This window comes from Diabrotica virgifera, chromosome 5 (assembly GCF_917563875.1).
Source record: "Diabrotica virgifera virgifera chromosome 5, PGI_DIABVI_V3a".
Classification (NCBI taxonomy): Eukaryota; Metazoa; Arthropoda; class Insecta; order Coleoptera; family Chrysomelidae; genus Diabrotica; species Diabrotica virgifera.
The window spans coordinates 156,473,292-156,487,887 of NC_065447.1; the positions used below are offsets into that span (position 1 = coordinate 156,473,292).

General features: G+C 33.4%; 1 protein-coding gene across 1 annotated transcript in view; it reads left to right on the forward strand.

The window, feature by feature from the left end:
- Nucleotides 1–14,596, forward strand: part of LOC114332848 (uncharacterized) — a 415,288-nt gene that overhangs the window by 84,286 nt on the left and 316,406 nt on the right. The window contains exon 2 of the mRNA XM_050650473.1: nucleotides 9,476–9,855. Within this exon, the coding sequence (XP_050506430.1) occupies nucleotides 9,487–9,855 (369 nt within the window). The 5' untranslated portion in view covers nucleotides 9,476–9,486. The remainder of the gene's footprint in view (nucleotides 1–9,475; nucleotides 9,856–14,596) is intronic.

Below are 14,596 nucleotides of genomic sequence, written 5' to 3' on the forward strand. Positions count from 1 at the left end.
GATTAAACTTTGCAATTCACGAATCTGCACCTTGTACTTTAAAAGATTTATAACTTTTACTAGCATAAGACTAAAAGCTTAAAGTAGAAACCATTGTCTTCCAAAAAGTAAGCGATATATAGTGTACAAACTTTAGAAAAAAATATTAAAACGGACCAGAGTTGTAGCGAGATAAACGCAAAAAACGTGATTTCATTTTTTTTTATTTTTAGGGTACAATAGCAATTTTAACAATATTGCCTGATATTGCCCCACATAAAATTTAAAATAAATTTTATTTTCGTTTTCATTACGGTCAAAAACATAATCTAGGACCAAAATTAGCCATTCACCACCCATGGTCAGTATCTCGAAAAATAAGCGTTATATTGGGGATTTCTAATGTCGACATTAAAAGTTGCACTATTTGTTTTTTCTATAAAACGTTTTGATTTAAAACTTACCAGAAAACTTCTTTGTATTCTCTATTTTAACATAAATGTAATTAAGAAGCTAAATTTTAAACTTCGTCAAACAACTTTTGCTATTAAACTTTGCAATGCACAAATCCGCACCTTTTCCTTTGAAAAATTTATAACCTTTATCAGAATAAGAATTGAAGCTTGAAACGCGTACCGTTGGTAAAAAAATTTTGGAAAAAAATATTAAAATGGAACAGAGTTGTAGCGAGGTAAACGCAAAAACGTATTTTTTTTATTTTTGGGGTAAAATTTCGATTTTGACAATGTTCGCCCACATGAAATTCAAAATAAACCTCATTTTCGTTTTCAGCACCATCAAAAACATACAGTATGACTAAAATTGGCCAGTCACCTCTCCGTGGTCAGTATCTAGATAAATAAGCGTTTTTGGGGGTGTTCCGCTCGTCTATAATAGAATTAGTGTTTTTGATTTGTTGACTTAATGATTTCCTATATTAGCCTATTTTATACGATTTTGCTTTTAAAAAACCGTAACGGCCTTGCTGTTTAATCGCTCCTTTAAATTCACCTGTTATCTGCTTTTACTGAAAGTTTATTGACTCTTAATTTGATTATAAAGGGTAACAGGTGCTTTTGTCATCAATCATTAAATTAATTGCTTCGCCTCCTTCTTTTTCTTGTATAAAGGGTCAAAGAAGAACATTTGGGAGGCAGAGAAACTCCCTAACACATAAAACTGTTTACTTTTAACTGGTTTTATTTTCTATCCTAATTTCAACGACACTATTTTTGACGTCCATTGAATAGAATTAGTTTTCTGGGTTGTTTTTTTTTAATGTTATGGGCCTAGTGAATAATTTAAACTGGATATTTTAATGTTAGATGCGAAAGTTTTATAGCAGGTGGTGGTACCTGTTAGTCAGCTGCATTTATACGGTATTCACCCCTAAAATTGTTTGAATATGTTTTTAACTGGCCTTGTCTTAAACAAAGCCCGACGCTTAGTTTATGGTTGTCAGGAAGTTAATTTTCATTTGGAAAATGCTTATTATCACGTAATGCTAAATTCCGTTAACCAAGAGCAACGCACCTTCAAGTATATTTGAAAAAATGTCTCTTTTATTTGATATCAGTGGCTTTTAAGTTGTACTTCGCTTTTCAATCAAGTATTTATATTCACAATTTTTCTTCTTATTACTCCGTCTCTTTTCGAAGGTTGGATATCCAAATGTCAATTGTAGTTTTGGAAACTGCCGCACAAAAATTACTCCAGATGAGCGCTCAAACCATCTCAGGACTTTCAGCCACGAGTTCTGTCATCTTCCTACTGATCTTTTGCCCTGTACTATACCTTCTAATATGATTTGAAGTAGTTCATAGTTTTCCCCTCTCAACACATGGCCCAAGTATTGTATTTTTCTTTCTTTAATTCTTCTTACTTAGTACAGTGGAACCTCGATAACTCGGATTAATCGGGACCGCAGCCGATCCGGGTTATCGAAAATCCGGGTTAGCCGGAGAATATGGTAAAAATTAATAAAATACGGTATATGTACTTACAGATAAACTCCGTTATAATTGAAATAACATGAAATATATAAATGCACAGCACCTACACATCTAAATTACTAAAAACACGCAAACACAAACGTAAGCAAACGGAAGCGAACAATAATACAAGACTGTACTACACACAATACAGTCACAATCGGAACGATGTTATGTTATTTAAAAAACAGTGAAAACTAAGACCATTGTTTAAAAGGATTTTTTTTAATAGTCTTTTAGTCTTTTTTAAACAATGCTAAGACAGTTTGAAATGAATAAAGTAATACTACAAACAGGTGCCTATTGTTTCTGATAATCCCAGATAATGAACGTCCGTCGCTCTACCGCCGGCGCCGTGTGCCATGAGTCATTTTTACTATCGTATAGTTCAAATTACACAAACACACATTATCTCTCAAATATTATATTACATTTTATTGTTGAACTGTTTGTCTGATGAAAATATCGGTCCGGATTAGCCGGACTTCCGGGTCATCAGGGGCCGAGTTATCGGGGTTCCACTGTAATTCCTTTTATTTGTTTATGCGCCGAAGTACCTTATTGTTAGAAACAATTTGTAGCCATTGAATTCTCAGCCTCCGTCTGTATATACAGGGTGTCCAGAAACTCTACCGACAAACGAAGACAGGAGATTCTTTAGATAATTTTAAGATAATTTAACCCAATTCACTTAGCCCGAAAATGCTTCCTAAGGGAGCTAGAGCTCTTTGAAGATGGCGTCTTGTAATTAGTTTTTCTTAACCCTAGGATGCATAACATGAGTCTAAGAGACTCGAGCGTACATTTACATCTTCGTAAAATGTGATTAAATCCATACCAATCATTGCCGATTTAGGAATTCGTTTTTGACATGTATGACTGTTTGTTAGTGTATAAAAATTTAAATAGTATGCACAAAAAAACTAAAAAAAAAATAATTTCCATTCAACCCCCATAATGCATACCATGAGTCCGGGAGACTCTTATCGAGTTTGTGTGGTCAATGGTTTGTCGTGAATCCCCGCGATCGTTCGGTACTATTCCATTACGCATATTTATCTATTGCCTAAACCGAAAAGCTAAAGCTAAGAAAAAGGAATTTAGTCACGTTTTGAAGTGTCAAGGTATTAGCGTTAGTACGTTGTCTGCTTTCATAGTTTATATTTTGTGTTATTCGCATCATTATTCAAGTGCATTAATTTTGGATCAGTTTATTACTGAGTTTTAGTCAATAGTTTCATCCACAATTTTATTTTTATAAAAAAGTAAAATTTATTTTTATAAGTGAGGTAGTAGAAAATTGATAATAAATATTGATAAATATTTTTTGGGCTCACTTCTTAGAAAAATCATTTTATATAACGAGTGCTCTTTTGCGATAGACTCCTGTGTTTTTGTTTTTGCAGATATCAAAACAGAAGTAGTATACAAAAATTCATTCACACATTTCATCAAAAAAGGAAAATCATGTTATAAAACGAGTGTTCTTTCGCGACAGACTTCTGTGTTTTTGTTTTTACAGATTATCAAAACAGAAGTAGTATACAAAAATTGTATTTTCAAATGCAAAAAGTTGGCTTTCAAGTAAAATAATCTATATTTTCAGGCCAGCATTAAAAAAGATCCGTTCTCCCCAACGATAATAGTTATGAGGAAATCTTACATACGTGGTATGAGGAGGATGACAACGATTCCATAACTAGTGAAAGTGAAGTATCGGAAGCTGATCAAGAATACGAGCAGCCTGCAGTATACAAAGATAGATCAGACGAGTATTCCGAAAATTCTTCGAGTAGTGATGATATGAACTTGAATCAAAATAATTCAACAATTGAAACAGCAGGTACATCATTTATAAGCAGAAACAATTTTGAATGGAGATCCACGCCTCCTTTGCAAGGAAGAACAAAAATTTACAATCTATATCGTTTCACGGCGGGATCGAAAGTAAGAAACGAAATGTTGTCTCCGAAAAATGCTTGGGATAAATTTGTGACTGCTGAAATGGTTGAAGAAATAATAATATGTAGATACCAATAGAGAAGCCAACCGAATATTGGAGGCCAAGGGAAAGGTATGGCCACAAATTAAAAAAGACGAAATGAACGCATTTTTTGGCCTGCTGCTACTGGCTGGTGTCGAGAGGAACTGGGATACGCCTGTCAGAGAGTTGTTCTTAGATAAATCATCAAATTCACTGTATAAAGCTAAAATGGCAGTAAATCGTTTTGGAAATATAAGACGATTTATACGATTTGACGACCGACGAACATGTTCAACTAGGTTGGAAACTGACAAATTTATTTATGTCCGGTATGTATGGGAGTTGTTTGTGAAACAGTGCCGAACAGTTATGGTACCAGAATTGGATGTAACCGTTGACGAACAGTTACTTGCATTTAGAGGTCGTTGTGATTTTATTCAATACATGCCATCTAAACCTGCAAAATATGGCATTAAATTTTTTTGGCTTTGTGAAAGTGAAACAGGATATGCAGTTGATGGGCAGATATACTTAGATCGTCAAATTGGTGAAAATATTCAACAAAATGTAGGGAAAAATGTTGTAAGGTCCTTGACCGCTTCCATAAAAAATTCTGGTCGCAACTTGACAATTGACAACTTTTTACTAGCATCCCTTTAGCACAGCATTTACTGTCTATAGGAATAACTTGTGTTGGGACCTCACGAAAAAATAAGAAAGAGATCCCCTACGAATTTCAAGCTTCAAAAGAAAGATGATTTTTCCTCTATTTTTGGATTTAATGATAATTTGACTTTGGTAAGTTACGTGGCAAAGAAAAATAAAGCTGTCATTCTTCTTAGTTCAACGCACCATGATCAATCTGTAGATATTGAGAGTCAAGCAAAGAAGCCCGAAATTATTAAATTTTACAACCAAACAAAAGGTGGGGTTGATAAAATGGACCAGATGATCGGTAACTATACGGTAAAGCGTCAAACTAGACGTTGACCTCTTGTCGTTTGGTACAATATTATGGATGTAGCAGTTCTTAACGCGTTTCTCCTTTATACAAATCAAAATAAAAATTTTGCTGCAGGGAAAACAAATAAAAGACGATACTTTCTCAAAGATTTAGTAAATGAGTTAGTTTTACCATTTATGAAAAGAAGGGCTAGAAACCCTAAACTTACAAACACCATCCGAAGACATATGGGTAATTTTATCGAGTTTCCTCAAGAAAATTTAGGGATACATTTGGCTCATAGAAAGAAAAGGAGATGTTCCGAGTGCCCTTCACACATTGCAAGAATGAGCACACAAATTTGTCAGAAGTGTAAGTATCCAATTTGCAAAGAACAGTGTTTTAATATGCAAGAATTGTATTGAGTAGTTCCTTACCAGGTATTTATTATTTGTTTATGCTTATATTATCATAAATAAAGAAATATTAAATAAATATTTGACAACAATTAAAGAAAATATCTATTTTAGTACTTTATTTACAAAGCGAGTCTGCGAGACTCATGTTATGTCATAACGTAGAAAAATTTGCGTATGCATCCTAGGGTTAAATACCTCCAGAACGCTTCTATTTAGAAAAACAAAAATTGGTATGTGTATTTATCTACAAGATGTAAATCTAATCCATCCATTGCAAATTTCTAGTACCGATCACAGGCGTCCGTTTTGGGTAGGGCAACGGTTATTTTATCGCATAACTTTTTTATCTTTAACTTTTATGCATTTCTGACACTGTATTATGAAATTGTGAAGTATTCTAGTACTAAAAGGTACTCTTGTTTTAAATCGGTAGGACACACGGTTTTCTAGAAAAATCGATTTGAAAATTTTTCGCTTTTTAAATAAAAAAAAAAATCAAAAAAAAGCTGTTTGGAAAGACGAAAACTGGTACATTTATTTATATTCCAGAGATAAATCGATTTCATTAATTGCGAATTTCTAGTACTGGTCATAGGCGTCCGTGTTGGGTAGGTCAACAGTTATTTTATAGCATAACTTTTTTGTCTTGAATTTTTGAGCATTTTTGACACTAGATTATCATATTATGAGGTATTCGAGTACTAAAAGTTACTCTTACTTTATGTTGGTAAAATACATCGTTTTTTGTTGAAAAGTTCTTTCAAATTTTTTTCAAATTCCAAAAACGAAATACTTTCAAATCGATTTTTTCGGAAAACGGTGTGTCCTACCGACTTAAAGCAAGAGTACCTTTTAGTACTAGAATACCTTACAATTTAATAATCCTGTGTCAAAAATGCATAAAAGTTAAGGACAAAAAAGTTATGCGGTAAAATACCCGTTGCTCTACCCAAAACGGACGCCTATGACCGGTACTAGAAATTTGCAATAGATGAAATCGATTCATCTCTGAAAAATAAATATGCATACCAATTTTCGTTTTTCTAAATAGAAGCGTTCTGGAGGTATTTAAAAAAAACTAATTTCATGACGCCATCTTCAAAGAGCTCTAGCTCCCGTAAGAAGCATTTTCGGACTAGGTGAATTGGGTTAAATTGTCTTAAAATTATCTGAGGAATCTCCTGTCTTTGTTTGTCGATAGAGTTTCTGGACACCCTGTATACATCTCAAAGGCATCTATTCTCTTTTCTGTTTCAGAGTCCATAGTCCATTGTCAAACTTTCACAGTCATACAGCAAGACAGAAAACACATAACATCTTATCATTCGGATTCTAGTTAGTAGTTCTAGTAGTTATGCAGGAGGACTGCATAACCACCTGCAACCCAAATATCATGTTTTCCTATTCGATTATTTAATTATTGGATATTTTACATTGTTACATTTAAGGTCGAATAATTTTAATCCCAACATATGAATATTAGATACTCTTTTTATTCTAAATATCAACAAAAACTTGAAATTATTTGGCTGAAGTAACAATACAACAGTTTCTAACGTTGCATTGACATTTTGTCTTTTGACACCTTCTAAGGTACTTTTGTATTCAGTTACTTTTCAACTCCAATATGTGAGGTTTCAATCCTCCTTACATTACAACCACGTGGGAAGAGTCCATTACAACCACGTGTAACATCTAGGGGTCGCCAACTTCTTGAAAATTTCAAGATCTTGACTTGATCTTATCTTGATTTCAAGACAAGATCAAGACAAGAAGTAATTTTAGATTTCAAAACAAGACAAGAAATTTTATGTCAATACCAAGATTTCTTGTCAATAAAACAAGAAATCTTGAAATATCTTGACTATTACTAAAAAACTAGATTTTATTTTAAATAACAAATTTAGCACATTTTTAAATCGGAATGAAAAAGCCATGAAATAAGGCAGATGACACTTCTTATGGAGTCAACGCCTAGTCGAATTCTTGGCTTTGTTATTGAAGTTGCTCTTGAAAATAGCTTTTCCGCAGGTGCAGATGTTGCTGGCGTTCCTAGAAAATCCTTGGCCATTTTCGATAATGAAGGGTAGAATTTTTCTCGCATCTTTTCCACCAATCAAGTATATTCTCAGAATATTTTGACTTGACTCATTTAAGTATTTTTCAATTTTATACTTCCAAGATTGTTATCATTATCAGCTTTCTTAAATAGGTAAGTAATATCTAAATCAAATTCGTTATCTTCTTTTTTTCAGACTAAATACTGGCTCTGTTATTGGATTCTGTAGATCATTTTGGGATTTATTAAAGTAGTTAGCTTTAAATGTTTGTTCAAATTTTTGTACTACCTCTGATTATAGAAGCTTTCCTCAAGATGAAGAGTAAAATGCCTCTACTTTATGCCGATAATACAAAATAAGAACTTTGCAGTGTATCCAATTAGTTTTGTTGTAGTGTTTCCAGGGCCGGCGATAACGGGCCTGCAAGTGATACACTTCAGGCGGCGCCCCTGTTTGGGGGGCGCCAAAATGAGCTATTTTCTTCTGGTATTATAAAAAATACTAATTAAAAAAAACTGATGGGCGCCTACCCTACTTTTGCAGGCGGGCACCTTATACCCTAGCTCCGGTACTGAGTGTTTCAGTAGTAGTTTATCTCTCGCAGCTTGAATGCAGTAGATTAATTTCTCATCGGTAGCGTCTCTATCAATTTTAATATTAACTTCATGGGCCTTAATTTCTAGTTTGTCTAAAAGTAAATTTACTCCAATTACCGCCAATGGGAGTGTGCAATATTTATTTTCTTCGAGAATTGAAGAAAGTGTTTTAAAGCTACTCAGATACTGACAGAATTTACTGATCACAACCATTCCTTGCTGCAGGGGAATCACCGGACCGGGTAATCAAGAAATTTCAAGATCTTGAAATTTCTTGAGTCAAGACAAGATATAAGATGTCAAGAAAACGTCAAGAAAGATTTTTTTAAATTTCTTGATTTTTTCTCAAGACAAGACAATAAGTTGATGTCAAGCCAAGAATTCTTGTCTTGTCGACCCCTAACAACATCACAAAATGGTATTAAAAATATGTAGTACATTATAATACTTTTCAATATTTAAAGGGTTTTTGCCCAAAACCTTTTTGGTGGGTCAGGCATGCACACCATTGTAAGTATGACCTCTTGCATTTTTTAAGCTTATTCAACATTTTAAATCACGTTTTTCTTAATTAATTAGGTTATACTATTTTAAGGCTTTTTTAACACTGATGATTAATTTTTTAATCCGAAAACATTCTGAGATGTAATATAAGCCTTATTTAGGGACTTTTAAATATGTCTTTTACAACGGATCTAGTATTTTTGTGATTTATGATATAAGTACATCCCGCTACTGGAATTTCCTTTTTAAATTTTATTAGAACTGTTTTGGGACATTTTCTTATATTTAACTATATTTTTTTAGCTTTGAACAATAAATTTACAGATCGTTAACATTTGCAGGGAATATAAAAATAAACATTTCTTTATAATACTTTTCTACGAGCGTGCAAAAATGTCTACTTTCGCGCACGCGTTTTAGTTTAGAAAGTTTTACTTTTCCGCACGCGTTTAGATATTTTCATATGGCCTTAAAATAATTATAATACATGCAATAAACTAATATTTAGATATTATTTACTATTTTGTTTCAAATATATCTTATTGTGTTCCTGTTTTAATGAAATTAACGCGACAATTCGACGAAATAAAATTATTTTGACATAATATTCGAAAGTCAAATCGGTAGACAATAATAGTCGTTTTGAATTATCGTCATGGAAACCAAGATCGTCGTCATGCTAACTAATTATATTGAAAGTTTGGTTTTGACAACCTTGTCAAAGAATTAATTTGTGTATGTATTTTCATATTAATTAAATTAATTGATTAAGATTTGGTCATTTTTTAAAGACTCATAGAAAAAATATTGTTCCTAACTCTTGCAGAAAGTCTCTTTTCCGCACTCGACTGCTTGCCGAACTCCCGCTTCGCGTCGTTCGGCAAACTGCAGTCGCGTGCGGAAAAGTATGACTTTCTACACTTGTTAGGAAAATAACTATTTTATTAAAATGGTGTTTACTCGTTTTGAAACTAACGTATATTATGTTTTTTGTTACAGCGCAAAACAAAATGTTAAAATGGACGGTAGTGGGCCGTCGCGACCATCCGGGCGACGGCGACCCAAAACTGCAGCGTCCTCTATCCGTCGAATGCCCAATGTTAACTCCGAGCTTATCGACGCCTCATGTCCAAAAGTCGGCCTCGTCGGCGAAGCGACGGCGGTCCAGCACAGCGTTGCGACGCCGTCGCTCTTCCGGTGTCGGCACGTATGCGCGTTCCGATCGTGGCGGACGCAACAGTTTGGACGGCCTGATGGACGCCGAGAAGGAGAATAGGTTTACCTCGACGCCTATTAAGACAGGAACGGCATCGGAGATTGGCGCCCTCAGAGATGTCGGGAATTTGACGCCGAATGTTAAAGATAAACAGTGGGAGTCTGTAAGTAAAATTAAAGACAATTTAATATAGGTACAAACATTTTCTATACTCCGGCTCACCTTGACTTTAAAGTATAGTGAACATAGGTAATGCAGTCCTTATGAGAGTCCTCAAGAAAACTTCTCCATGGGAAGCCAAGAAAATGCATTTTTTTAACCTGCACCGGTTTTGAACTTTGAGATTACATTTTCTACAACCTAATTTTTGATTTAAATTTTGCTACTTTTGGCAATTTTCACTCGTAAAATCGATAGTTTATAATAATATATGTTATGAGTATTTTAAAGATATGAAAATTGGTGTGGAGAAAGAGGACAAAAATAAAAAAAGTGATGGTTCGAAAATTATGATCCTATTGTTTATATCTTTGCCATAAATGCCGGTCAACTTTGACCGGTTGTATCTAAGGGACCACTCATCCCAATTAAACGTTTTTTCTTTTAAAACAAGCGTCCTGCAGATTTTTTCCAATACCGTTTTCATGAATAAATTTAATTTAATATTTCCCGAGATATCCTATAATTTGTTTACAAGCCAAACAATTGTTTATAATTTTAAAATATTCCTGAGGCCGCTTAAATAGTCCAATTTCAATTCCGTAAAGTACATTAGATAGGTACAGTGTCTTTTTATACAAAAATTCTAGCTTTTTTATGTATCATAATTATTGTGGTTATTATAACGACCGTAAATTTTTAATTACCAATTTAATTGTTGCTAAACTGTTCATTCAATTTCGATCAGCTTCTTTAATTATAATCTATACGAAAGGAAATATTACTAAGTTATTTAATTATTGATGAACAATTACTTATCTACAATTTTAGTTGAAAAATAAAAATTTTGTTGGAAAAACCCGCATTTTCCGGGGAAAATTTTCGTCAAGGTAAATCAGGGAAAACCCGTCTCTATGCAGAATTTAGTTACGGTCAATTTTTATTTGAGTGTTTTTGGTGTAAAGTTAAAATCTTTGGAGTTATAGAGCAAAAATTGAAAAAACACGATTTTCGGGCGCCATTTTGTTTATAAAAAAAGTAGCACACTATCTGCGGACTATGCATACCTATATTATTAATATATACAGTCATAAGATTCGATTCCAGCAATAAAATTGATGGTAAATAACTTTTCCCATGCAAAAAATTTGCATGTTGCCAGGTCCAAAAGTGGGTCAAAATTTTTTTAAAGGTTTTTTTCTTGTTTTTTTCCTAAAATTATTTATTTTTGCATCGAACAAAGTTTTTTTGGATTTTTTGGATCATTTCAAACAGAAAAGGTCTTTAGTGACTTTTCTCTAAAGCTGATAGTTTTTGACATAATATAAGCGATTAAAAATTTAAAAATTGCGAAATTGGCCATTTTTAACCCTCAGAAATTATGTTAAAAACTGAAAATATCGATGTTGCCAAGGTAAAAAGATATTCTTTGAACATCGATTGATGAAATCCCGAATAATTATTTGCAATACAATATCGAAAACTCCTTTGTTTTTTAATTGCCAATCAAGCGGGCGCTTGATTGGCAACCGTTGCATGTATATTATGTAACATGCGTAAATATATGTGCGGAAAAATATTTCAATTTAATTTTTTTTCACCACCTTACTTGAAAATATCCTCTCTTAACAAATTTGTATATTGCCAGGATCAAAAAGTCAAAACATTTTTTAAACGTTTGCTTTTTTTTCCTAAAACTAATTTTTTTGCATCGGACAAAATTTTTTTAGGTTTTTTGGATCATTCCAAATATAAAATATCTTAAGTGCCTTTTCTGTAAATGTGATAGTTTTCGAGATATAAGCGATTGAAAATTTAAAAATTGCAAAATCGGCCATTTTTAACCCTCAAAAACTATGTAAAACACCGAAAGATATCGAGGTACGCAGATATTCTAAGAATATCGATTGATGAAGTCCCGAAGAGCTTTTTGCAATACAATATCGAAAACCCCTTTGTTTTTTAATTGCTAGTCAAGCGGTCGCTACACTATTTTTAACCGTTGCATGTATACAACATTGTATGTAATATGCGTAAATATGTGCGGAAAAATATTCTGATTAAATTTTTTTTCTATGGATGCTATACAATGTGCAACTTCTCTCACTACTTACATACATTCAAAACGAACAACTTCTCAGGCAGTGAGAAAAGTCGGCCATTGCAGTGAGAAATATTTTCACCGCCGGTTTACATACATAGGATCGCCATTTCCATGGTAACATGCACAATACAAACACAATTATTTTTGTCAAATAAAATGTGTTCAAACTTGTCAAAACTTATCAAAAATGACCTTTTAAGACCATTCAACTGTGAATTATAATTTTAAATAAATAAAGTATATAAATATTAAGAATATTAAATACCTATGTGTATATATGTATTTTATTTCAATTTAGGCATATAATATACCTAAAATTGAAACTCTTGACATTTGAAATTTGAACTCTTGACAAAAACGCATCCATAGAAAAAGTACAGTGTACAACACGAGAGAAAATGACATATTTCTCTCTCGCTTGATTTGCGGCACTCGTCTCGTGCCTCGGCTCGTGCCAACAAACTTCTGCGCTCGTGAGAAATATGCCTTTTTTCTCTCTTGTTGTACAATATACTATTTTTCACCATCTTGCTTAAAAAGGTTCACTATTAACAAATTTGCATGTTGTCAGGGTCAAAAATATGTCAAGAAAATTTTAAACAATTTTTTTAAACTTAAAATGTTCTCCGATTACATATATATGTTACCGGCCAAACCCGATTTCAGGACAAACTGGTTTGGCCTAGGCCAAACTAGTTTGTCCTAACCGCCTTAGGATAAACTAGTATGGCCTAGGCCAAACTAGTTTATCCTATCGCGCGTAGGCCAAACTAGTTTATCCTGATATAAATAAACACACTTCAGGCCAAACTAGTTTATGCTGATATAAAGACGCACACTTCAGGCCAAACTAGTTTATCCTGATATAATAAAGATTCACACTTCAGGATAAACTAGTACGTCCTTCTTCTTCTTCTTCTTTTAGTGCCTAACCGTTTCGGATGTTGGCGACCATCATAGAAATCTCTACTTTTCACACTGCTGCTCTGAAAAGACTTGTAGTGGTTGTGTTGAACCACGTACGTAGATTTTTCTAGGTCTTTTTTAGATGCGTCTGTAAATACGATATGATGATTTTTAAAATAATTTTCTGTCTGAATTAAACATCATATTTCTCGCGCTCAAAACGTGCGAAAAAGCCGCGTAAAACGCGCGCACAAGACGCGCAAAACGCGCGCATAACACTCGTTAGACATAGACAAATTATTTTAAAAATCATCATATCGTATTTACAGACGCATCTAAAAAAGACCTAGAAAAATCTACGTACGTGGTTCAACACAACCACTACTAGTCTTTTCAGAGCAGCAGTGTGAAAAGTAGAGATTGCCATGATAGTCGCCAACATCCGAAACAGATAGGCACTACAAGAAGAAAAAGAAGAAGTCCGTACTAGTTTATCCTGAAAAGTGTAAAACTAGTTTGGCCTGAAGTGTGCATCTTTATATCAGGATAAACTAGTTTGGCCTGAAGTGTGTTTATTTATATCAGGATAAACTAGTTTGGCCTATATAAACTAGTTTGGCCTATGCGCGATAGGATAAACTAGTTTGGCCTAGGCCATACTAGTTTATCCTAAGGTGGTTAGGACAAACTAGTTTGTCCTGAAATCGGGTTTGGCCGGTAACATATACACATGCAACGGTTGAAAATAGTGTCGCTCCCGCTTGATTAGCAATTAAAAAACAAAGGGGTTTTCGATACTGTATTGCAACAAGCTCTTCGGGATTTCATCAATCGATATTCTTAGAATATCTACGTACCTTGGTATGATTGAAATTTTTGGTGTTTCACATAGTTTTTGAGGGTAAAAAATGGCCGATTTTGCAATTTTTAAAATTTCAATCGCTTATGTCTTGAAAACTATCACATTTACATAAAAGTCACTTAAAGTCTTTTCTATTTGGAATGATCCAAAAAACCTAAAAAAAATTATCCGACGCAAAAAAAAATTTAAGAAAAATCAAAAACACACGTTTAAAATTTTTTTTGACTTTTTGATCCTGGCAACATACAAATTTGTTAAGAGGAGATATTTTCAAGCATGATGGTAAAAAAAAATTTAATCGAAATATTTTTCCGCGCATATATTTACGCCTGTTACATATATGCAACGGTTGCAAATCAAGCGCCCGCTTGGTTGGCAATTAAAAAACAAAGGGGTTTTCGATATTGTATTGCAAAAAACTCTTCGGGATTTCATCAATTGATCTTCAAAGAATATCTTCTTACCTTGGCAACATCGAAATTTTCAGTTTTTCACATAGTTTCTGAGGGTTAAAAATGGCCGATTTCGCAATTCTTAAATTTTTAATCGCTTATATGTCAACAACTATCAACTTTCGAGAAAAGTCACTAAAGACCTTTTCTGTTTGAAATGATCCAAAAAACCTAAAAAAACTTTGTTCGATGCAAAAAAATACTTTCAGGAAAAAACAAAAAAAACATTTAAAAAAATTTTGACCCACTTTTGGACCTGGCAACATGCAAATTTGTTAAAAGGGGTCCTTTTTGAGTAAGATTGTGCAAACAATCCGAATCGGAATATTTTCCCTAGCGGATGCGCAGTGGCTTTCTGGACTAATTAGCAGTACATTTATTGAAAATTAATCTCAAAAAGCTATATACAGGGTGGTTCATT